Genomic DNA, 27,627 nt, shown 5'->3' with positions numbered 1-27,627 from the left:
GTATACAAGTACCTGTACAACTGCATGGACTCAGCCATACCCAACAGAACTAAAACCTGCTTTTCACGGAAGCACAAACTTATGTGGTGGACATCCTCTATCAACAGGCTTTACTAAAAAAGAAGCAACTGTTGTCCAAGGGTAAAAAGGCACAAATCCCCAATTGGAAAAACTCCCTCCTTAGCCTCAACAAGCAAAGTAGATCACTAGTGAAATCCTCCAAAGCCAATTATGAATCAAAAGTAGTCTCTGAAGCAAAGGCTAACCACAAAGCCTTTTTCAGTTACGTCAGAAACCTCCATGGCTAACACCAGGTTTGTTCTGCATTACATCTTAACGGTGCCACTTACACTGATCTTGTCACCTTAGCCAACTTACTAGCAGATAGGTTCAGCACAAACATCACCCCCACTCTCCCCGCCCAAAGGCACATTCCAAATCCTTGATACTTGTCCCACACCTCACATCTCCGTAGATCAAGTGTTAAAGTCCCTATCCAAGCCAAACAACACAGCTGCTATGGGGCTTGATAGTATTCCGGGCTGTAGTCTGCAACATTCCCAACAAGAAGTAGCCTTGCCATTGAGCACCCTACTCAACCATATCCAAAGTACAGGCCTCATTCCAGCAGAGTGGAGAACTGCCATTGTCATCCTTTTGCACAAAGGTGGTGCCACTAATGACCATGGGAACTATCGCCCATTTAGCTTGACAAGTCTGATCTGTAAGGCCATGGAGTGTATTATTATGCACATCATAAACAAGGACATAGGCAATCTCCAAGCAGTTGACACCACCCAGTTCGGATTCGTCAATAGTAGATCTTGCCTGCTGAACCTGGTTGACATCTTTGAGACTTCACCAAGGCACTAGATGAGGGAAAGTCAGTACACACAGCTTACCTTGACTTGGCCAAAGCATTTGACACAATCCCCCACTCAGGCATCCTTGAAAAGCTAACATAACTTGGTGTAAATCCCTATGTCATCATGTAGGTGCCCAACTATCTCACTGATAGGACCCACAAGGTCAAAATAGGTACCACTACCTCCGATAGCAGACCTGTAACTAGTGATGTCCCCCAGGGATCTGTCCTGGGACCCTATTGTCTGCTATCTACTTCTCAGAGGTCCAGGAAAAGATAAAAGGCCTGTGGCTGACCAGGTTTGTGGATAACTGTAACTTGGGTGCTGCAACTAACTTCCTAAATGATGTTAACATAGTTCAAGAGGGTCTTACAGCAACAAATGACTGGTGCCAAAGTCATGGCTTCAAGTTAAATGCAAAAAAATGTATTAGCATAACATTCATCAAAAACACAGCCCCTACTGATTACCATATTAGTGGCAAACCCCTAAGCACACAACCTGTGCTGAGAGACCTGGGTACACAAGTTGACAACAATCTCACATTTGACCATCATGTAGTGACAGTGGTCAGAAAAGGCTTTTACTTGGGTCATCTCATAAGTAAAAGGGTTGCATCCAGAAACAAAGAGGTTTTTACCTTTCTGTACTCCTCACTCATTAGGCCAATAATTGAGTACAACGCCCCGTTTGGTATGTACCTCTACAAACACCTGCACCAACTGGAAAGGCCACATAAATACCTCACAAACAGAATCCATGGCCTACCATACCTGTCCTATGGGGACAGGTTCAAATCAGTATCACTCTACTCTGCATCATGCAGATTGCTCCAAGGTGACCTGTGTCTCACCTACAAGGCAATCTCAGACCCTGCTTTAGTAGAGATGCTCCATATCTGTACATCTAAGTCCTTGCATAGTACCTCATCTAAAGTCTTAAATCTAATATGTGACATTAACAAACCCTCCAGGAGAGACAGGTTTGTCTCTTAGAGGCTGGTCAAACAGTCTGACAGACATGAGACACTCCAAGTGCAGTTAACCATTGACAAGACCCCTATTCAAATTATAGGTAGCTACAAGCCAACATATTTGACTCAGGATGCCCACCCCACCTATATGGCACTCTACAAATCGATCAAGATTCAACCCTTTACCATAGTTTGGAAAGACCAACCATGCCAGAACAGAAATGCACAGAAATTCCCCTATCTTATCAATGCTATAGCCTTAGGACAGCTACTTGATACCCCCGCAAGATGTGATATATATGTTGGACTTGGCAGTAACCAACATGACTAACCACTGCAGCACCCCTATGGTATCATCCTCCCTGGCAAGATCCCACAAAAAAGTGGTCACGTTCAATATCACCATCTTTTCTGACCCCCCTCTAGCCATGGTAAAAGGAAAATGTCTCCCAGGCTAATCACAACCACCTGAAGGATGGTATAAACACCTTCAGAGCCCCCTCCAACACTGGAGGAACAGGCACCAACATCCAAATGTACACTGAAGTACTATACCCAGCATTTATATATATATATCTATATATATATCTATATATATATATATATATATATATATATATATATATATATATATATATATATATATAGATAGATATACATACATACATATATACATACATACATGGAATCAGGAATGCTTGACAGGACAGCATCATCCTCCAAAAGGGAGAGTAAACCTGTCTTGAAACATCTGCAATAAAGGAACTATATAACAAAAGGATAACATTGCTGTCCAGGACCAAGAAGGAGCAGGTGCACAATTGGAAGCAATCTCTCCTTAGAATGAGCAAACAAATAAGAGCACCAGTGAAATCCTCTAAAGGCAATTCTGACTCCAAATTGCCCACATCAAAGACAGACAATCATAAGGCCTTCTTCACATATGTCTACATTCTCAAAGGAAGCTCCCACATCTGTGCATAACTGGCAGTCAAGGACACCACATACACAAAGGCTGTAGATATAGCCAATCTACTGGCTGCCAGATTCAGCATAAATGTCTTCGCTCTGTCCCCCTATCAGTAAAGCAGGACATCCCCAGTACCTGCCCACCCAACCCTTATCACTAGGGAACGGGGCATCTCTGCCCTCTCAAAAGCAAGAAGACAGCCTCTATGGGACCTGAATACATCCCAGGCTGCATCCTACATGAACTCAGGCATGTACTGGCAGCACCATTAGGCACCCTACTCAACCAAAGCCTGAGTACCGGATTTGTCCCAGCTGAGTGAAGGACAGCCACTGTCATCCCTTTACACAAAGGTGGAGTGCTCACATATCCAGGAAATTATAGACCCATCAGCCTAACTAGCCTGATTTGCAAGGCAATGTGATGGATTATCATAGACCTCATTAACAAGGACACTGGCAAACTCAAAATGCTCAACCCCACAAAATCTGCCTTTGTCAAGGGGGGTATGTCAGTTAAATCTGGTTAACTTTCCTGAGACAACTACCAAAGCCATGAACGAGGGAAAGATGTTGCCACACTGGCCACCTTGACTTGGCCAAAGCCTTGCACACTGCTCCCCACTTGGCCACAGTAGATAAACTCTGTCAACTAGGGATCAATTCATATGTTACCAGATGGGTAGCAAACTAGCTCATTGATAGAACTCACCTAATCATAATATTGGTAGACAAATCGAGCAGTACACCCATAATGAGCGGCATACCCCAGGGATCGGCATTGGGGCCTCTGTTATACAGGATATACTTCCCTAAGGTGCAGGCCAAAAACACTGGCCTATGGCTGACCAAGTTTGCAGATGACTGCAAGCTGGGAATGGTCAACAATTCCCAAAGTGATATAGACGACCTCCAAGAGGGTCTCACCAAAACAAATGACTGCTGCCAGAAACATGGCCTTAAGCTGAATGCCTAAAAAATACATCATCATCCCCTTCAGGGAGACTGAAGCCCCCACATATTATCACATTAACAACAATGCCCTACAATCACAATCAGTAGTGAGGCATGTGGCCACCCCGGTTGATAGCAATGTGACTTTTGAGCACGATGTTACCTCCATTGTATAGAAAGCTTCATTGATGAGCCAACTCAAAAGTAAGGGTATCTCATCAAAGGACAAAGAGGTCATACGACCTATGTATTCTACCCTTATAAGGCCAATTATTTTGTACAATGCCCCCTTTGGCATGTACCTCACAAAACACATGCAGCAGCTGGAGATACCATAGAGTTTCTTCACCAGGAGAATCCAGGCCCTCAAACACCTACCCTACACAGATAGGCTAAAAGCACTGTCCCTCTACTCAGTTCCATACAGACTCATCAGAGGTCACCTTTGTCTGACATGCAAAGCAATCCAGACCCTGCCTTGATGTGACTGCCGCACATCTGGAAGTCAAGGCCCACTCAATCAACCTGTAGGTGCAGCATCAACCTGGTCTGTGATATCAATAGGGCTTGTTGGTGTCACAGATATGTGTCCCACTGACTCTCCCATCTGAGGAATACACTCCCTGTCCACATCAAGCTGAGCACCATAATACTCCTTGTGAAGTGCTCCCTGTATAAGTGCATGGGAAACAGAAAATACAGTCCTGTGATTCCACCTGTGTCCCTGCTGGGCAGAGGCTCTGGGAGCTGACATGTCTTAACATAGGCTACACTCTCATCTGAGAGGGTTATAAGGCCTTCAGGACCAATAGCCTAGTAACCTCATATCAACCTATGAACCTATAAACAAATGTCTGTCAGTGCTTCACCACATTACTCTATACTGCTCTGCCATTGACATACCTGGAAATCACAGTGCTATGTAGAATATACTACACATATTATGGAAATCTCTGCTCAGTACAATGCACTCTGTACCCACACCAGGATATGACTTTTCATTTAAGAAAGATACCACACAACCAGAAGATTCCCAGCCAGTATATCACTGAGGTGCTGGACTGTTTACATAGCTTCATCAGCCAACTGGCTGTAACCACACCTCTCAACTAGCCAGGTTTGGTGAGAATGTCTATAGTTTGGCTCACAAGATTTATGATGAACAGACCAAAATTATATTTCTCTGGTAAATCAATGTGACGATCTGAGGATTCCTGTCAGTAAGTAATGACACAATATATTTTAGTGTCAGACATCATATATGTCAGAAAATGTCTGGCAAAACAAATCCTGTTACTCTAGCAACTTTCTAAGTTTAGTAGAGCAATATTTGCAGTATCTGCCTATGTTTAGACCATTGTCCCCCCATTTTAGCAGGCTATCTCCAGATTTCTTATACTAACAGGTTGAGAGGTATGGCTGTAGCACACAAAACCCCAGACGGGAGTACATCTATCTCTGAAATGGAGTCCCACTCTTACTATAGAAAGTCATACTGGGCATGCTCCTACACTTAGAGAATTACAAGCCCATGTCTAAACCCATATCGGACTATTTAACTGTATTGTGCATGTATGTCTTTGCATACAGACAGCTATGTACACCTTAACTGTCTCTACCCACACCCATCGCACAGGATTACCCTTGGCTATCTGTAGGTGGCCCATATGTGATATATCTGCATCTGTTGTGTGTGATGCACAGACATATATATGGCAACATATACAAATATTTCAAGCATGCACACACATAGACATGGAGAAGAGAGAGAGAGAAAGAAACAGACAGAGACTGAGTCATAGACAGGGATACCCTGAAAGGCATAGAGTGATGTCTTGCTGCAGACAACTGGATACCAGTTGTAGCCAGTCATATCTGCCAGCATGAAGGTGAGCACCATTGTGTAATAGTAGTGAGGTAGGGGTTGTAATATCACATCACTTGCCTGTGTGTGTGTGTGTGTGTGTGTGTGTGTGTGTGTGTGTGTGTGTGTATTTGTACGTTAAAGTATTTTGAGGCCTTTCCCACCCAGTACACTTCCCATTGCCCTACTTTACAAGATCTGCTGATGTCATTCACCTTAGAAGTACCTTTGGACACTCATCAGCCTTATAAGCTCTGTGGCACATGTGATAACTGTGTAACACTATAGTAGAAATAACTAGATAGGTAGGAGTTCTAATCTCAATACTAACAACTGTGATAGTGTGTGTGTGGGTGAGAATCATATCCTGTGTATGTGTTTATGTTTGTAGGTTAAGGAATTTTGAGGACTTTCCCACCCAGTACACTTCCTATTGCCTCACTTTAGAAGACCTGCTGATGTCATTCACCTTAGAAGTACCTTTGGAGACTCTTCAGCCCTTTAAGCTCCATGGAGCATGCAATAACGGTGTAACACTATAGTACCAATAACTAGATAGGTAGGGATTCTAATCTCAGTCCTGGCAAATGTGTTTGTAGGTTAAAGTATTTTGAGGCCTTTCCCACCTAGTACACTTCGCATTGCCCTACTTTAGAAGACCTGCTGATGCTATTCACCTTAGAAATACCTTTAGACACTGTTTAGCCCTATAAGCTCAGTAGTGCGTGCAATAACTGTGTAACACTATAGTACAAATAACTAGGTGGGTAGGGGTTCTAATCTCAATACTGACAACTGTGTGGATGAGAACCATATCCTCTGTGTTTGTGTGGGTTATACCATTTGAGGTCTGTTCCACCCATTACACTTTCCATTCCCCTACTTTACAAGGGCCGCTGATGTCATTCACCTTAGAAGTACCTTTGGACACTCTTCAACCCTATAGGCTCTGTGGTACATGTAATAACTGCGTAATACTGTAATACAAATAGCTAGGTAGGTAGGGGTTCTAATCTCAATACTGACAACTGTGCACGTGTGTACGTGTGTGTGTGTGTGTGTGTGTGTGTGTGTGTGTGTGTGTGTGTGTGTGTGTGTGTGTGTGTGTAAACCATATCCTCTGTGTGTGTGTTGGTTATACAATTTTGAGGCCTGTTCCACCCAGTACACTTCCCATTGCCCTACTTTACAAGGCCTGCTGATGTCATTCACCTTAGATGTACCTTTGGACACTTCTCAGCCCTATAAGCATCACAGAGTGAGTGATAAGTAGGTACCACTATAGTACATACAAATAGATAGGTAAGTGTTTGAATCTCAATACAGCCAACTATGTGCATGTTTGTGTGAAAAGCATATCCCCTGTGGCTGTTGTGTGTGTTGGTTATACCATTTTAAGGCCTGTTGACCCCCCCTCCCCATGGCATTTCTTTGAAGAGGCTGTTGATGGCATCCACCTTACAAGCACAGTCACACATTTTCTAACACAAAGGCACTATGGCACATGCAATAGCCATATCAGTCTATATTGTACATAACTAGAGAGATAGGTCATCTAATAGGAAAATGTCATTTCTGTGTGCATGTGTGTTTCAATGCATGTCCACATGCAGCTGTGTGCCTGTGTTTCAGATGGCTATACCATATTCAGAGCATATAAACCCACTATTAGCAATCCGAACAGCCCCTGGAATTGTCACCCACTTGAATAGTAGTGGCAGACACTGCAACACTATAGTAGCTCTGTGGTGTTTGCATTATGTATACAGCAGTATTGTTTGTACAACTAGGCAGGTTGAGGTTCTGTTATCAGCAAGGGCAGGTCATGAGTGTGTGCGTGTGTGTGTGTGTGTGTGTGTGTGTGTGTGTGTGTGTGTGTCTGTGTGTTGGGGGGTTGTGTTCAACTGGGCCATGGAGAGGAGCTGTGTGTCTGGTGGTGACCTGCCTGTGATAGGGATGTGTTAGTGTTTGCACACCGTCATGCCATTTGGTTGCCCTGTACAGTGGTATGTTGGACAGCCATGGACTGTACATGGCAGGAAGTACAGCTCACCACCTCTGTCCATGGACATGGGAACTGGTTATGCCAGTCATGTCACTGGCACCACCAGGCACAAGGCCAGATGTGGTACTACTCCCTGATGGTGACTGCTGTCTGCTGGATCTTTGTCCCTGATGGGACCTGCCAGGACCACATGTCCATGCCCTACTAGGTTGCAGTGTGGATAGCACCCTCCCTTCGGTAGTGCTTTTGGTACTGCCACTATGGGAGTGTGAATGTGCATAGCCATGTGGGCTCTCAGCTAATCTTGTTGCTGACCTACGTCCATGTGTTCAATGCCCTACTCCCACCACATGCTCAAACACAGAGATTGCATTCTTGAGCATTGACAATGTCTCAGCCCTCTATCTAAACTCAACATTAGAAAAATGACGTATGGCATCACCAATGACATGGAGGCCGTCATGCATGGCAGGAAGTGCTGTATTCATGACCCTGAGCATCTGTTTGGTGTAGCATTCAGAACGTGCCTGCTCCTCCATGATGGACTGAACCATGCATTGGATGACACCTGCTGTGACACCTCTGACAAGATCTGGATGGGCAGCAATCTTCATTCAAGCACCACTGTCAATCTGCCTGTCTGGACCTTACTAGCTCTCTGGCTATGGCTAGTGTCTACGCTGATAGTTGCAATAGTCACCACACCAGCCTGTCCAATGTCACCACCCTCTTACTGTCCATTATTTGTGATTTCTGGGACTGGGTATGTGTGGGCATACTGACTGCGTGCAGGGACATTGTGGGTGAAAATGAGATATCAACCAGTGGCACAGATTCAGCCCCCAACAACCCCACCTGTGCCTCACTATGACCACTATCATCATCAGAGTCTGATATGACCCTGACATCAGGGTGTGACGGGGAGAGACCCCAACCCCCGTGTTCACCTATGAGGGGAAGACAACAAATGTAAATTACTACCTGCACTATAATGTTTGTTGATACACACACACACACACACACACACACACACACACACACACACACACACACACACACACACACACACACACACAGATACAGGTGATGTGGCACAAAGCCATTATACAGACCACACTTTCTGAATGATGACATGCACAACACACAATCAGACCACAGCAGACACACTCTAGACAGGCCCTCAACAACATGCAGTGCAGCTACATCCAGTTAATGTTGCTACAACTATACACCTCTAAGATATGTGAGTAGTGGTGGTATGTGATGGACCTTCACCTAACACACAGTGCACCTGTGTGCACAATATTAATGTACCCCTGTTTAGCACAGTGGCAACAGCTATAAAAACATATGTGCCAATATGTTACAGCTCCTGCGAAATGGCTCCTGGGATGACCAATGTGATGCACTGCAGTTAACCCCACCACAAGTGAACACGCACATATTGCAATATGGCTAAGTGTAATGGTTGTGTGCATGGAAAAGTGCCTGCTCTAACATGAATAGCTTCAACTTGCTGTTCCACAGCTAGACCAGAGGGACCTATGTAGTTGCAGTGGAGAGGTATTGTCAGCACACACATGTGGCATTGGTACAGGATAATATGTGCAAAAATAAATTGCACTTTATTTTGCTTTTGCCTCTGCTTAAAAGTACTCAATTGTATTTATTCTGCTCCATTTATTACTGCTTGGTAGCAGCCTGATTAAATTGTAACTGTTACTCTAAGCCTTTTGGTTGAAGCACTTGGGCTCCAAACCTGTTGTTTTACATTAAGAAGGTTTGTGGTCTGTAGTGTTGTGGCAGGACAGGTAGCTTACATCTTTCTAAGTTGGGAATTGCTGATTGAAGGCTCAGTGTCTGTTATTCTAAAAGTGTATTAGTTCTGGTTAAAGCACTTGGGCTTCAGGCCAGTTATTTTTCATTAAGAAGGTCTGTGGTCTGCACTCTTGTGGGAGGAGAGGCTAGATTCTGCCCTTCTGAGCTGGGAATTTCTGGTTAAAGGCTTATTGTGCCTGTTTATTTGAACTGTTTCTTTCTGAAATTGATGTGCCTTGGATGCTGTAGCATAGACTAGATTCAGGCATCCTGAATATAGTTTTGTTTGTATAACTGGAGCACTAATCCAGGCCATCTCTTTTGGAGAAGGTTCCCATGTACCTTAGTGGCAGGAATGTGCAGTTAGAGCTTGTCTGATTGAAGACTGATGGAACAGGGCTCAGTTTTGAGCTTTTTACTAGTTAATTGGGTAATTTGTTTAAATCAGTTTGATCATTTTCTATTGTTATATTAAAAAAATTGTACTTTATTCATCTGCTTTTACTGTATTTGTGTTTCAACCTACTTTATTCTGCTTTTGCTGCTTGTTCTTAAAAGTACTTAACTGCATTTATTCTGCTGCATTTATTACTGCTTGTTAGTAGTCTTATTAAATTGTAACTGTTATTTTAAGCCTTTGGTTGAAGCACTTGGGCTTCAGACCAGTTGTTTTACATAAGCTTTGTGGTCTGCACTGTTATGGCAGGACAGGTAGCTTACATCCTTCTAAGTTGGGAGTTGCTGATTGAAGGCTTAGTGTCTGTTATTCTAAAAGTGTATTAGTTCTGGTTTAAGCACTTGGGCTTTGGGCCAATTATTTTACATTAAGAAGGTGTGGTCTGCACTCTTGTGGGAGGAGAGGGTAGATTCTGCCCTTCTGAGCTGGGAGATTCCGGTTAAAGGCTTACTGTGCCTGCTTATTTCAACTGTTTCTTTCTGAAATTTGGTACACCTTGTGTGCTGTAGCATAGACTAAATTCAGACCTGCTGAATCTAGCTTTGTTTGTATAACTTAAGCACTAATCAAGAACATCTTTTTTGGAGAAGGTTCCCCTGCACCCTAGTGGCAGGAGTGTGCAGTTAGAACTTGTCTGATCGAAGACTGCTGGAACAGGGCTCAGTTTTTAGCTTTTTATTGGTTAATTTGTTTAATTCAGTTTGCTCATTTGCTACTGTTATATTTAAAAAAAATAAATAAATATATATATATATATATATATTTATATATATATATATACATACACACACACACACACACACTTTATGCATTGCTGCTTAGCTAGGGTTAAATTATTCCCAGCGCCATAAAGTCTGCTCTACAAATTTTCCCTTAGAACTAGCCATTTTTTAGTTTTAGCACTAAAATCTGTTTATTTGAGCTCAGCACTTGTTCAGAACTCGTTGCAAGCACTAAATAAGCTACAAATTAGTACAGCACTCAACTTTCCTCACTTGTCTAAAGGAAAACAGTTTTTAGTACTTAATAAATAAGCACCTATCCAGGCATGTCTAAGGGTCAGCTCCAGGTGTTTTCTCCTGTCTACCTGATGAATCTGGGCATCTTGGGGCAATGCAGCAATTGCCTCATGTACGCAGACAACCCTCTCCTCCTACTACCCAACACTACAACTTGTGAGAGATGCACTTATATAGCCAAACTGGAAGCAAAGCTCTCTTCACCCAGGACTGGACTAGACAGTCAAGAGGAGAAGGTAAACACTTGCACCACACCACACTCATCACATAGTCCCTCAAAACCTACACCACCAAAACCTACACCACCAAAACACACACACAGAAACATGAAACACACATCTACATTCACAGAGGCTCTCAATAAAAATCTGCTCAAGCAACAGAGACCTCCAAAGCAGAAACGCAAGCAACCTCCACCCCCCAACACAACCCAAATGACACATAGCCCACAAACTCAGTGTGTCACTCAACCACAGCCCATAAGGCATACCAATGCACCCAACACTCTAGTCATAGGTGATTATATAGTTAGGCACACTCATGTTCCACTCACCAGGCTAAACAAGGAGAAAGTTACTGTCAAGCTACCTGTCAGGTGCCAGGATCTGCCACATAATGCACACACTCAGGTCACTCCACAACAAGTACAAATATGACTCTGTCATTGTCCATGCTGGTGTGAATGACCTGAGATGTACCTCCCTGGACTGCATGAAAAGAGACATGGAGGGGCTCTCTAATCTTGTAGCCCTGGCAGGTATGACCCTAGCCCTAAGTAGCATCCTGCCATCACCCAGAATGATACCGCAGTACAAGGACAAAATGATTGACTTCAACAATTGGCTAAGCTTCTGGTGTCATTTTAAGGGGATCCAGTATCTGTCTACCTGGGATGACATCATCAACAGACCATGATGCTTTGCCAGAGATGGCCTGCACCTGTCGCTGTTGGGATTCCAGATACTGGCTAAGACTCTTGCCACACCTATAGTGCCTTTTTAGGCAATGTTCAAATGACAAATTCACCACCTTAACAGGTACAACCAAACAAAATATGAGGGTAATGCTAGAAGTCTAAACATCTAAATGCATTCACTCGAGGCACTCCTTAAAATCGAGAACATCGACATCTGTGCAGTGACAGAGACCTGCTTCAAGGCTTCGGAGAGCACCCTTGCATTACCAGATTATAATTCATACCACACCTTTTGGCCACCTAACCTGGACCAAAACACTAAAGGTGGAGGCATGTCCATATTCATTAAGGATATCCACATCTCCAGGCTAGCTGCCTAGCATAATGCATCCGAGATTATCCAAGTGCAACTTACTCTGGGCAAGACTGCAATCCAAACTGTAACTTGCTACAGATCCCCCCACCATGCCCCAGGATTCCCACTCCTCATTTCTTGATACACTGGAAAATATTAAGGTACAACCCAACAGCCTAATAATGGGCGATTTCAACTACCCACCATTAACTGGGAAAACTACTCATGTACCAACTCTTTTGCACGTTTTCTGGAATTCATAAATTTCAATGCCTTGGATCAAATAATCCACACCCCCACCAGGGGCAGCAATATCCTAGACATGGTCATTACCAACATGGGCGACTGGTGTTCCACACCAGAGGTCAATTCCTCATTGGTCAGATCCGACCACAAGCTAATCACCCTAGACATCCACATCCCGCCCCCCCCTTAGGAAAACCACCGTAAAAAAAATTCTCCAAAGCCAACATCATGCTTCTTAAGACAGAAGTGGCAAACTTCATGACATCCATGCAGATGGACATTAGAGGTACAACTGCTGAATCCTACACAAATGCACTTTAGAAGCACTTACATGAGTGCATGGATTATGCTATCCCTAACAGAACCAAGATGCTATCCTTCAAAAAAAGGAAGCCAATTGGGTGGTCCTCTGTCATAAACAAACTCTATAACAGAAGAAAGAAACTGTTGCAAAAAAGAGTACAATCCCCTGATTGGAGGAACTCCCTGGTCAGCCTCAGTAAGAAGCTGAGATCCCTCATAAAATCCTCCAAAGTTTGTTACGAAACAAAATTGCCACTGATTCTAAAGACAACCACAAAGCATTCTATAGCTATGTCAAGAATCTCAATGGCAACACTCAGATCTGCTCTGAGTTATAGCACAATGGCACTAAATATACAGAACCAACTGATAATGCCAACATCCTGGCAGATAGGTTCAGTGCTAACTTTATCCCCCTCTCAACCCCTAAAGGGCCCATCTCTATACCAGAAGAATGCAAAGTTCCTGTAATCATGGCTGCACAGGTAAAAACCACAATCTCCAAAGCCAGGACAACATGCCAGGCTGTGTTCTACATGAACTGCAGAATTAACTGACACCCCACCTAAGCACCATGTTCAATCTTAGCCACACCGCAGGCTTTGTGCACACTGAATGACGCACAGTGATGGTTATCCCACCCAACAAAGCAGGACCCTGGGAACTACCGCCCCATTAGCCTAACAAGCCTGGTCTGCAAGGCCATGTAATGTATCATCATGGATCTTATACACAAAGACATTGGTAATCTCCAAACTCTGGATCCCACCCAGTTCAGGTTTGTAAAAGGAAGATCATGTCTCCTAACCCTGATAGACTTCTTTGAAGCAGTCACCAAAGCCGTAGATGAGGGTAAGGTGATTCACACAGCCAATCTAGATCTCGCCAAGGCTTTTGACACCATCCCCCTCTTTGGAATTATAGATAAACTCACTAAACTAGGTATAAATCCCCATGTCACAAGATGAGTTTCCAACTGGCTCATTGACAGAACCCACACCGTGAAAGTAGAAGACTCCAAATCCGACTTCAGACCAGTGACAAGTGGAGTACCACAGGGTTCAGTCCTGGGTCCTCTCATGTTTGGTATCTACTTTTCTGAAGTACAGGCTAACACAGAAGGTGTTTTTTTGTCAGTCTTCATCCAGATTTCTTGCACCAAGAGGTTCAGAGATATGTGCATCAATAATTTCCCGGAGCTGATTTGGTGTAGTGGTGTGTTGCAGCGACTGTAGTTCAGAAGGTCCTGCATTCATAACTCTTCAGCTTTGTCTTTTTTCCCTAATTCTAAATGACTGTAATGCATGATATGTTTGAAAAAGCATTACAAATTCCCACAGCTCATTTGGTGTAGTGGTATGTTGTTTTCACTGTGATGCACAGGGTCCTGGGTTCAGTATTTTGTAGTGATATCTTTTTTCCCCTAATGTTTAATGACTGTAATGCATGATATGTTTAAAAAAGCATTACAAATTCCCACAGATCACCTGGTGTAGTGGTAATGTTGCTGTGGCTATAGTGCATAAGGTCCTGGGTTTGAGATATGCCAGGGATGGTTATTTTGTTGCTGGGCAGAACAGGGGCTGACGGAGATAGAGTGATTAAAACAGTTCTAAGCAGTTTTAAACAGGTTTGTGCAGTGCATTGTGATGCTAAGAGATGCTTAGGTTCCCTTAGCTTCACTTAGTGCCACTTATTCCCACTTAAACCCACGCTATATCCAAAAACCTACTAGGAAAAAGAGGTGATAGGAAAGTGGTGAAATGGGGCAAGCAGGGGGAAAAACATTATGAAAGACAGCTAGACATGTGCAGGACAGGTGTAGAAAAGAACCAGAGCTCTCCATTTCTTCTGCAGCAACAGTTGTGAATAATCTGGACAATTTAGAGCCTCACACCACACAGGGAGGGGTGTGGTTGACATACATTGGTTGAGTAATTCAGGAGTAAATTGATTGATGTCAGAGTATATGGGGCAAAATGGAGAGCTATGTACAGGATGTGATTTTTGGGGGGAGTACAGATGCCCCCTTATTTTTTTTAAGGTGAGATTGGGATTTTGGGGAAAGGTTGTAGGTACATTTGGGGAGGTAAGTTGTGTAGGATAGGTTGCTTTTGCAGACAGACAAGACAGCAGACAGGGGTGGTATATGACACATGAGGGGGGGTAAACACCTTGGGCAGGTGGTTGGGAATCGTAGTCCCATGTGCCCCCAGATGGAAACAGTGGGACCGAGGTCCCCACCCATGAGCAGTCACCACTGCCCCTTCATGGCCCCAAAGGTGGCTGTGCTGGGGGCTGGACAACAGGGGCAGGCTGCCCCTTGAGGTGCACCAGTCTGCCCTCGATCTTGCTCAGTCATACATCCAACTCTGTCTGAGCAGTGCTTAGTGGTGCACACATCCACTTAGCTTAGCTGAATGCTACTTACAATTAAATTTCTAAGCAATGCTCAAACCAGCTCAGCACTGCTAAGCATTGCTCAGTTTTCATTTAAAAAAATTTCAAAATTGCATATTAATGAATCATTACTGACATATTATTAAGTATATATAATTTATTTTACATGATGTCCCCCTATGTGATTTCATTACATTACCTTGGGGTGTGACTATCCTGTATGGGACACTTGTGATTACAAGGGGAATTTCACATCATATATCCACTGACATGGGAATTTTAGACCAGCTACACTACTGGTTAACAAAGATCAATTACTACATTATTAAATAAAAATAATTTCACAATGCTTTTCCATGTAAAAGCTGAATGGCCTCTCATGATATTCAAACTGTGAATTACTGTACGCAAAGCTAAAAGTCTAACCAATAATCTAACTCACGATTGAAGATTTCAGCTATAAATTTGTATATAGCTCTTACAAGAAGTTTATGCACTGCTGAGTAAAGCGACGTGGCATGCAAACCCGCTCAGCTACGCTTAAACTTCAAATATAAAAGGAAAAAAAATAATACAATAATTTTAAATATATATCTCTCAATATATAAAATGTCAGCATGCTAGTTGCAGGCCACATACTCTTCATGATAATCCATGGTAATGCAAAACTTGTCATTCTATCAACTTGCTAAGTTTGTAAGAACAATATTTAAGGAAATGTCAATATTTCCTGGGCTTTTGCCTGACTTTTAGTAATGGCTTTGTCCAGATTTCTTGCTCTAAGGGTTGAGAGGTATGTGTCCGAGGACACTATTTTACTGTAAAGTACCGTACGGCACTTTCATAATGCATTCCATTCCATTTGTAATCCTCTTTTCAGTGTCAGCAGACACTGAAGGGATTGTAAAGTGCCGTACTGCATTTTGACAATGCAGGAGGTGTGTTACAGTTCCTGTAATACACCCCCAGCATTGCATACCATTTACAATCCCTTTTTCAGTGTCTGCAGACACCGAAAGGAATGTAAAGTGCAGTATGGCACTTTGACAGAGTAGGGGGTGTGTTACAGATCTGTGAGCACTACTGCAACATGCCCCCCTGCACTGATTCAGTATCCGTGTACATGGCTCAGTCTCAGTAGTGCGCCTTCATTAATATGTAAGGTGCGCTGCTGAGGGAGAGATGCGGACGTGGACACCATTCACTCCATGTAGGAATAATGCTATTCCTACACGGAGTTTACTGAATCCTGGCCTTTGTTTACCATGAAGGCAAAGTAAATGCATATCTATCAAAACAGCTACAGTACAAGTGAATAACAGTCTCAAACATACAATGTGTTTAGCTCAGTAATGTAGAGTATATCCGGGCCTGCAATACATCTGCTATCCCCTGTTGAAATTAAGATTGTTCAACAAATAATTGTTTAGATGTCCTTTATCTCAAGTTAATGGCATATTCAAGTTTACTATAGGTTTACTCTATCCAGAAAGTGAAGAGGGGTATGAGACTGACTCCTACAGCAAATCCCACTAACAGTCACTGAACACAAGTGAGGTGGTAGGGCTCAATAGGCCCAAAAACCTGAACTGCCTTTAATAGCTGTGTTGATGATGTTCTCTCCTGGTTAACTCTCACCACAGTGATGGGGAATAAATGGTTCAATTAGCTAGGAAGGGGCTGATGATCAGTAGGCAACAAGGGCTGAAAAATCAATCTGTGCATGTATTCATGGTACTGTCAGTATACATCTTATAATTTGCTTGAATAGAGATGTCTAAATATGACTGGCCATTTTGATTATTATGGCATCATTTCTAGTTATCTTGTTCAGCATATTTTGCTTGCAGATATCATTGTACAGGGACCTTGTTTACATGTCACTGATTAAACTGAAAACCTCCTATTATACTAGAAGAGTATTAGCTCTTATTGAGTTATACCTACCATAAACAGGTATTATTTTAATGTTTTGCACAGGATGCCAACTGACTTTTTGTTGTGAATTTGCGGACTCACCTGATGACAAATTCATCTTCCCACTGGCTCTGTACCCTACATTTTCTTGTGCCTAGGGTCTATTATTCCTGCAGAGATTAGCTTTTGGCAGCCATCATAGAAGCCAGTGGAAATGAGAAATAGTGTTAGCTGCTGCCACTGTCACCATATGGGAGGCCTGGATTTTTATTTTCCCATAAATTCTTAGGCCTACATTGATAAGAAAACACATACCCACCCCTCACAGAAATGTTACATAATGCACATTTTTGACTACCACACTGTCATGTATGTATGTTTAAGTATTTTGTACTTACATATAGTAGATAATATCTGAATCACAGTTGACGTTTAATAGTGACTACTTCACAGAATTTATACAAGGGCCATCTGATACAAGTTGCACCTAATAAGGCATCAGTGGTGTGTGTGTGTGTGTGTGTGTGTGTGTGTGTGTGTGTGTGTGTGTGTGTGTGTGTGTGTGTGTGTGTCTGTCTGTCTGTGTCTGTGTGTGTTGTATGTGTTTATAGGCTGAGATGCATATGTTCCCCCAACTTACAATGCCCGTCTGTTCCTGACTAAATCTTTGTGGCCAGCATTGACCATTAGCATTAAATTTGTATTGAATTAGCAGTGGACACATTTCATTCTCTATAAGGAATGATAGTTGGCCTTCAAGTACTGTACCAGTCTGCCTCGTTGGTCTACTGTTACCTGAGATTCTATTTATACCTGGTATATGTTGCCGCCCTGCTTTTGTCATAGTGAATCAGCTCAGAATTAAGCTGGCCTTTTCTTATAGTAATAGTCAATAGTTTTACAAAGCAAATAAGCAATGATAATGCACCTGCCATGGCTGAAAATGTGTCTTGTCTGCACATGTCCTGTTATTGAATGGTCCTTCGTTTTGATGACATGTCTGCAGGTTATGTAATGCATGAGCCAGTGAGTACACTGCATTTAACATAGTATAGGTATATCTGAAATTATCAGTAGGGTATACAGTCTGCTCCAGTGTATCCAGTTTCTCTTTTCCAGTACAGAATGTTATATCTGGCATTTTGTCATCTGTTTCTATGAGTCTAACAGTTTCATTGTTTTTCCACCTGCAGTGGAATGCAGCCTCCCAGAATGCTTTCATATAAATATCATGCGGATATTTTGAAGGATGAATATGGGAAAGGAAGTCTTTAAATCCTGGAATTTCTCCACTTTGTGAAGTCAATCCAATTGTGCCATTTAATGTCTTCCAGAGTTCTTTTTTTGAAAGAATAGAATCAGTTATCCAACTTGTAGGTGCTATCCAAACTTTTCCTGATATGTTTTGTACAGTTATTTCTTCCATAAGGAGAGCTACCTCTGGTGCATAGGCATAAATTATGACAACAGTGGCTGATGACTGTGTGATTGTTTCCACAAGAGAAAGAATTCTTTTCTTTGTAAGGTCTGTTGGAAGGACTTCATAAAATGCCACACAGACATGAGCCTTACGTAATGCTTCCTTCAGTTGCTGACTTCCTTGAACACTAAAATCATTATCTCCGTAAATTATTCCTACCCAGGTCCAGCCAAAGTGTTTAGTAAATTCAGCATGACCTAAAGGCTGTGAGTAGGTATTCACAACAGTGCGAACAAATGATGGAAACTGGACCTTGTCACTAAGCAATGGAAGTCCAGCACCATGGCTGACCTACAGTTAAATGAAACAGTTCATATTATAGCTAAAAACATGTACCAGGTTATTACAAGTAGTATAAATGAAACAAAGATTGCTCAGTTTATTCTTTATAATATATTCCTGATATATTCAGCATTACAACATTGTAGTAAAGTGAACCCAAGAAGTGTCAAAAAAGAAACCTGTACTGTACTATCACTGTGATTTAAGGCACAAGATTTTGTTTAATATCCATGTTTTCTTAAAATAGCTAAGACAAAGCAGTTTATACCATATTTCTAAAAAAAAAAATCTTACTCTTATTTTGCAGTTATACCAAATCTGTAGTAAATACTCCTCAATATGGCATATTTTAAAGCATGCTGCTATTTTTGTACTACAGTTTTTCCCATTGTATTGCTTTTTCATACATTTTTGCCTTTTTTCAAAATGTAGTTATCTTTAACTTACCATTTATTAGTTGGGGTAAACATAAAATATATGAAACAGAAGACCAGCATTAAGAAGTGCAGTCCAGTCACATCAAATTATATAACACAATGAGTCAGACATAGTAGTATTTCCTAACACTTTTGGCTGGGATTACAGCAGCAGTAAATAGGAGTTTGCTTTATAAAAGGCAAGATATGGTGGTGTATGAGCCATGGAAAATCAGTCACTGATGATCACTTTTTCCCTTGATGCCTTGTACCTCATTCTACCAGAGGAGCTCATCAGTGAAAGTGGCATAGAGATACCAGTCAGTGCCTGTGCTGATGTTTATCAAATGTGAGTAGTAGAGGAAGCAGAAGGCATAAGGAAGGGGCATCTGTAATACCACTAAGCTCTTGCTTTTGGTCTTTATAGCAAAGGAAAAATCTTAAAGAGGAATGACTGGTTCTAGAGACTAGAAAGGCAGTCTATGGAATCACTTTGTTTGTTATACCCATTACATAGTGGCATGATACACCTTGGTCAATCTGCATTGTTTACAGAGCTCACCCACAGAGGTGTTGGTAAAACTATACACATTTACCCAGCATTTATGTCATGTAACACCTTGTACAATTTGAGTGAAGAGCAAATCAGATGCTTAAGCAGATATTTCTGTAAATCACTTACTTTAATTGAGAAGCTTTGTGGAAGGGAGGCTAGGAGTTTAGTTGTACAACACAATAAGATTCACTGTCTTTTGGACAGGTTACACAGAGGTAAGCAGGAGTAGGGGCTTATCTAATATATTTATTTATTTACATTTGCTGAACAGGTAGTCTGATTGGGCCATGCAGCCCGTTTTCAGCAGAGACCTGGGGCGAAAAGCTCCAGCAAGTTAAAATAGAGCATACAAAAGATAAAGTTGCAACAATAAAATATAAAAGTAAAGTACATGTAGAGCATCACAGTACACAAATACATGAAGAAAAATACAGTTGCAGTTGCCTACATAAAAGAACATCACAAGCCCAAGAACAGTAGATTCACAAGGATCACAGATAACCACAAGCAAATTTTTTTTTTATTCTTTGGGTTTGTTACCTAGGACAGAAAATAAGGGAAATTTGTTGGTAAGTGGGGGGAAGGGAAGAGAGTAGATGTTTATGAAGGTAGAATAGGTGGCGGCAGACAGTGAAGAAATGATCCTGGGTCTGTACAAGAGCAACATCAGTGTTTAGCAAAGTATTATTTTAGTGCTGATTTGAACTTGTGACTGTCTGGGTTTTTCAGGATGTGTTGGGAGAGTGTGTTCCAGATTTTGGCAATTTTATGTGAGTAGAGGGAGTGTCCACAGAAGTTGTTGGATTTAGTTACTTTTAGAATTTATTTGTAGGATGATTATAGGGATCTTGTGTTATTCTGTTGGAGTACATCTGAGAGGGCTGGGTTTATGGATTGTACTGTGTACAGTGGTTAATTGGCTGAGTGATAATATGCTAGGTAGCCCAATCCATTTGAGTTGGTGGAGGGTGAGACAGTGTTGGGATTTCTCGGGTTGGTTGTTGACAAATTTTGCTATCTTATAACAGCTTTCAAGTTTTTTTTAAATCTGATTTGCACAGGTTGCTAAAGATTTGGGAGCAGTAAAGGAGGGTAGATAGTAGGTGGGATCTGGATGTGGCTAGTCTAGCACAGCTGGAAAGAAAAGGTTTTACCCTGTAGTGAGAGCCAAGTTTGCAGTGGACTTTTTTAATTGTCAGGGATATGTGTTTATCAAATTTTAAACAGTCATCTATAGTTACTCCTAGAAGTTTAGTTTGATTGACAGGCTCAATTTGTGTGCCATTAGTGGAGTAGATGGAGAAGAGGGGAGGGCTATTGAAGCTGAAGGCCATCAACTTAGTTTTGTTAGGGTTGAGTATCAACAGGAGATTTGTCGGGTAGGTTTCTATGTCTTGTAGAGGTTTTAGTGTTTTAACTTGAAGTTCCTGAACAGTGAAGTTGAAACAGATAAAAGAGGTATCATCAGCATACTGAAAAATTCAGGCTAATAGAGTAGATGTTGAGAGGATATTAGTAAATAGGATAAAGAGAAGGGGCCTGAGGATAGATCTTTGGGGTACTCTACCGGAAATTGGGAGTAGGGTGGAAAGTTTGATATCCCATTTGGTAGCTTGCTGTCGGTTGGAAAGGTAGTTATGAAACCAGTTGAGGAACACTGGGCTGAGGTTAAATTCAGCAAGCTTATTTAAAAGAAGTTTATGTGATACAGTATCAAAAGCTTTGGACATATCAAGGAAAATGAGACAAGCTGACCTTCATTTTTGAGGAAGTTAATAGAATTGGTGAATCTAAGTAGAGCAGTGTTGGTACTGTGTTTGGGTTGGAAGCAATGCTGCGCACTGGATAAAAGATTGTTCTTAAGTACATGGTTGAGGAGTTGATGGATGCATTTTTCTAGAATCTTCGCTAATGGGGAGAGTATGGCAATGGGTCATTAGTTGGAGATGGTGGTGGAGGTACTGCCTTTGTGTAGTGTGGTTATATGTGACATTTTCCAGAGTAAAGGTATATACTGTTCAAAAATAGACTGATTTATTAGAATGGATATTAGGTAGAAAATGGTGGCAATAGCTATTCTCAGAAATTCATTTGGGAGGTGATCAGCAGCAAGTGAGCTGGGTTTTAGTTTAATTAGAAGATTTTTTTATGAAGTTGGTTTGAATGGATCTAATATAAAACAAATTGATATTAGGAGCTGTATGGGAGGGTACAGTTAAAGATGTATTGTGGTTGTTTATGAGGGAGAATACTGAAGTGATGGAAGTGAGTGTTAAATTGTGTTGGTATGCACTCAATAGCATTGTTGGTTATGAGAGTTGGGGTTGAGGATTTCTCTGGGATTAGAAGGTTATTTATACATTTCCAAAACTTTTGGGTGCTGTTTTGGTGTTTTTGTTGGCATGTGTGAAAGTATGCTTTTTTGTCATGTTTTATTTGTTTCATGGCTAATTACAGTACCTGTGATAAGGGAAACAGTCTGCATTGATGGTAAATTTCAACAAAGGAATATTCCGTTATGTTAACAGGGATTAATTACTGATAGGGGCTCTGTTATATGATGTGTTATTTATGTTCCCAGTGTATGTAGCTAAAGCTTTATTTTTTTTATTTATTCCCATCTATTGACCAGGATTGTCCAACTTTTAAGTAGTGACACACAGAGAAAAGCTTTGTATTAAATAACATTCAATAACATGACAAAAATACTATGCAGAATAATAATGAGGGTACATAATTATATATTTTGTATATTTGTAAGATTAGTTTCTCACAGTTTGTAATTTTGAACTGTAATAAAAAGTGAATATGCATCACCTTATATTAGTAAGACTGATGTGTCTCAGCTATGAGTTTTGTTAACTTGCCTTTTTTTAGCCACTGTTTGAGCATCTCAACCCACTTAGTAAATGCATCTACTATAACATTAAACCTCCATCTTCACTAACTGTAAAAGTCTCATCAAAATTGTGTTGTGACGCGATGTAGATAATGTCTACGGTTTTGTCATCTGATTGCTTGAGGATTGCCACTTCCATCATCAGCGGGTTCCTCTCCTTCGTGCCTTCTCTCCTAATCCTTCCGCTGCATAAGTCAATACTGGATGGGGGGGGCGAGAGGGATTCTGGTGACTGACCGTGGAAGTTTCATTATCTCCCTTTTTTTTGAAACAAAGTACTCTTTCTTCACTGAATTACCCACACCTTTTTTCAAATTTTGTTCCCTATGTCTCTCATTTGCTTTCCTCCAGCCATTTCTGTGCCTGGGGAAACCCCACCTTAATCTATTACCTTATATATATACTAGAAAAAAAATTTTCTCCCTCCCTGACTAGTCCCTTAAATTTTAGACAAAATTCCAATCACAGTTATGTTTTAAAGATTTTACTTTCTAACATATTCTGGAAGAGAACACAAGTAAGTTCTGTAAAGCAAGTAAACAGCTTTATTTTACATCATGGAGACCTGCTACATGATAGTAGTATGCCACAGTCTGGCTACTTGTACTTTGAGTTCTGCTTTGTTTGATTTTTTGTTTTCACCCCAGCCAGTACCACAGTTTTTCTACCATTAACTTTCTTATCAGCAGTTTAAGATTAACTTCTGCATTCCTCAGTGATCAACATTTTCCAGAACATTTCAGTTTGCACGCAGTGATTATTTTTCTGCTTAACCCTTTATATACAGAATACAAAATATGTTGAACTTCAGTATTTTTCCACAATTAGTTCTCACAGTTTGTAATTTTGAACTTTAATAAAAAGTGAATATGTATCACCTTATATATGTTAGTACTGTATAGTACACTGCAGTAGTTAGCAGGATTTTTGGATACAGCTTTGGGATGGATTAGTATATGATTTAAATTGGAAGAAAACACTCAGGGAAAATTGTAAGCATGCCTCCAGGGATCCTTTAGAAATTACCCCTTCTAAAATGTGACTGTTTTAAACTTATTTCATAATACCTGAAACAAGAAGTTTTCACCCTCAAAAAAGAAAAAAAAATGTTACTTAAACAATCTCATTGAAATTATGAAGATCACTCACCTCTGTGTTTGTCAACATCTTAAAAACACTAATAATATTGTAAAAGCATTTTAATCTTGTTGAATGTGGGATTACTATAAATAACTTTGCAACATCAATTGTAACAAACATAGCATTATCATCATAAGGTAAGATATTAGATTTTTTTCAAAAAGTACAATAAATCCTTTAAAATGTATTTGTTACTCATAAAAAAAAATCTTTAGTTTCCTCTCAAGATATACAGCAAATTGTTCTGTCTTTGACCCACCCACTGTCATAACTGGTCATAACGGAGGTCCAAAGCATCCTTATGTATTTTGAGATACCAAAGATAGCTGGGATATATGGTTTCTTAATGGGCAGAAACACAAATTCATCCTGTATTATAAAACATTACTGCAAGTTTTGCCTTGGGCCTTCACTGAAAATGGTCCAGTCAGATCAAAGCCATCCTTTAATACAACTCCCCCACCCTTACTGGGATTCATCACCTGCATTGAGAAGTCCAATTTCAAATCAAATTACAACTGTTTTATTCTTTGGATAAATTATGCAAAAAAATGTCTCTTCTTATTTAAAATTCTCCTGATGTCTTCCACACAACATCATTCCGTGACAGTATGTTGGGGCTGGTTGTATCTGCTCTTCCTAGTGAATGTTTTGGCAGAGAAATTGTAAGAACTATTCTTACTTTGGTGCAGTAATCTCAAACTGAACTTACGGGAAAAAAGTTTCAGTCTAATAAGAGTGTTGCAAAGTTAACTCTACTGTCTAGGATGAATGTAAATACTTACTGAAAAACTTAAAATGAGACTCAGAAAGTGTGATGTTATTGAAGCAATGAATAAAGTCAGTAAAATAATCACCTTCTGTGTCTTTTTCAACTGTGCAAATGCTTTGGTCTATTATTTCCCCCTGGCTCTCCTAAGCTTGTGTGTCTCGCATTCTCTTTCTCACTGAGTTATTCTTTCTGAAATAGTTGTCAATGTTTGTGGTTTGATTTACTAGCCTTTCTGACTTGCATGTGTTAAAGGTTCCAAAAAAAGTGATTCTTGGATTTCTACCACTAGAGCTGTTCTAGTGCTCCCAGTGGAGATTTCCTGTATGCTATTGTATCTTCTTTCAGAACCTGAAGAGCAGGATATGTTGATTTCTCCACTGTCCCTTTGCAATTTCCATTCCTCCCAATCCTTAACAAGACTACACTGTTTCTCCACTTTGTTGAAAATATTCAGATAGTCTACCTTGTATTTTTGGAATAACACGTTACCCTTAATGTTGTTAATGATCTGATTTCTCTGTCCAAGTGTTCCAGTTTATGCTCATCTCTCACTAATACTGATTATTTTTAATCTTAAATATATATTTTTATTAATGAGCAGTTTTCTACAAGTTGAATGGTTTGTCTTTCATTTATACTTTAGAAGAAATTAAAATAAATATACATTTGTAGTTTGTATTGCTACTTATTTCATTTAAGTTATTTGACATGATAAACTCGTATTGTGTTTTATCATGAGATTTTGTAATAATTAAATGAGACCATTTAATTTATTTTTATTTATTTATTTTTTTAGAGTTTAATGAAGTCTCATTCATAAGACAGGCCAAAGTGCTGAGTCGTTTTGTCTGTATTAAATAGTCCTACGACAGTACATGATGTGCGTGTGTTTCAGGTTTGCTATTTTTTTTTTTTACACACCTTTTGGATTAATGTGTTAAAATTTCAAGTAAATTACTAAGTGATGTCTTTCTTTGTGAGTATAAAACTCTGGACTATCCCAAATGTGTCAACAGGCTTTTTCAAGTCACTGACAAAATACCCGCGAGACCCTTTATTTTTCACCTATTTTATGAGAGCTGCTGCTGCTTTTTTATAGAATATACAGTAATACCACATAGCCAATCCCTTTTAACTTGATAGTTTTTCAAGAGAGCTATGCCCCCAGTACTTGACTGTTTTTGACTGCGTTGATCTCAATCTATAAAAGACAACAACAAATAGGATAATCTCCTATACTTGATAAAGAATGTGTCTCACTACCTGCTTTTTCACTGTGTAATACCTGCGTTTTACGGACTGGAATTTGACAAAAATACTCTTTGAAAGCAATCAGGTCGAAATGAAAAAAATAAACTGAGCCCATGGAATGGTAATCTCAGCGTTTTATTAGAAATTAATTAAATAATCAAAGGATCTGATCGAGGTTGTCCTCCTCACTCCTCATCTGCAGATTGAGATGTTAAGAATTTTAATGAAGGCCTTAAGGCAACCACTAAAGGTTCAATTGCCAAAATAAATATGCTTGCAACAAGTCAAAACCCCTTGTGATGCCCTTGTGATTCAGATAATGCACATACAAAAAGAATCAAGATGCAGTTTAGCACTGGGATCCTGACATTACACTTATATAAGAGTGAGGAAAACATCCGGCAAACTTTACATGGTAAAACCTAAATAGGGCCAATGTATCTTATTAAATGCCATTTGGTACAAGAAAAGACAGTTATAATAATCTGCTAGACGTTTTATGGTTAGAGATATAATAGTCTTGCAAAGCACAGCTAGCAAATCAATTGTGCTCCATGCCTTCCCCTATTTTAGCTTCATATATGTGATTGCCAACAATTTTTGAGAAAAGGAGGGACACAACTATCTGAATATCTTTTGACAGCACAGGAAGGTGAGTTAGAGTCTCTTGCAAGACAGAGGTTTTATAGGTTCATATGTAGGTACTAGGCTATCTGCCCGAGGGCATTTATAAGCCTAGCCAGAGTGTGTCAGCTTTTGCCACCCCATTGATTTATTAACTGAGCCTCTGTTAAGAAGAGCCAATGAAGTGATCCCAGAGGTGTATTTTCTGTTACCTGTTACACACATAAATTCAAGTTCATTTTAGGTGCCAATAAATTCGTAACCTCTTGAACTCCATAACTGGGAACTGTAGTTTTATATTAAAAAGTAAAGTTATAAAGCTTGAAAATCCAAAGTATTCACTCTGTACTATACTGTTAACATCAAAACATGTACACATGAAAATGAACAAAAAAAACAAAAAAAACAAAAAAAAAACAAGAAATAATCTACCGCCAGCCAACAACATGAATACATTTCACTGAGGAACATTTTTCTAAATATCATTTCAATGTAGATACAGTTTTTAATTGTGAATGCTTCATTTTTCCTCCTATTTAATGTGTATGTGTAATGCTGTTTGAGACTCATTCTGCTAAAGCTGGATATTGCATCTGATGAAAATCATCTGCAATGAAATATGTTGAAAGAGTATTTTGAGCAGTGCTCCTGAATGAAATGTATTCATATGGTCGGCTGATGCTGTTATATATTGTGACAAAATAAGCTCCCCAGTAATTCAGCGTTCCAGGACTCCGACGCTACTTTCTCGGTTATGGGGTTCAAGAGGTTACAAATTTATTGGCACCTAAAATGAACTTGAATTTGCGTGTTAAATTGCTATAAACTTGAAGAGTGCAGGCCATAGTACTGTCCCGTCTCATGAAGTGCCACATCTGCTTTGAAATTAAAATAGTTTATCTCTCTTCCCATATCATCTGCTATAACAAACCAGTTCATTACAAGGAAAAAGCTTCCAAAGAATGTCAACATCATCATCGCTTTTTACCCAGTAGTATTTCCAGTCCTTTATTTCATGTCCTCCAGAGCCCATTCACTCAAGTGTGATGCTTGGCATGCAGAAAATATTCAGATGCATCCCACATAATATCCACAATAACCTAGCAAAATTTCCTTTAGAAGGTCCATTAAAATATCTTTGAAAT

At 40.4% G+C, this 27,627-nt stretch overlaps 1 protein-coding gene across 1 annotated transcript in view; it reads right to left on the bottom strand.

The window, feature by feature from the left end:
- Nucleotides 1–27,627, bottom strand: part of LOC122805943 (extracellular calcium-sensing receptor-like) — a 125,726-nt gene that overhangs the window by 36,119 nt on the left and 61,980 nt on the right. The window contains exon 4 of the mRNA XM_044076188.1: nucleotides 18,147–18,833. Coding sequence (XP_043932123.1) covers nucleotides 18,147–18,833 — 687 coding nt within the window. The remainder of the gene's footprint in view (nucleotides 1–18,146; nucleotides 18,834–27,627) is intronic.

This window comes from Protopterus annectens, chromosome 7.part0 (assembly GCF_019279795.1).
Source record: "Protopterus annectens isolate FY-2018-M chromosome 7.part0, PAN1.0, whole genome shotgun sequence".
NCBI classification, from domain to species: domain Eukaryota; kingdom Metazoa; phylum Chordata; order Ceratodontiformes; family Protopteridae; genus Protopterus; species Protopterus annectens.
Note: the sequence above shows the minus strand (reverse complement) of the source record. Positions and strands in the feature narration are given on the sequence as shown.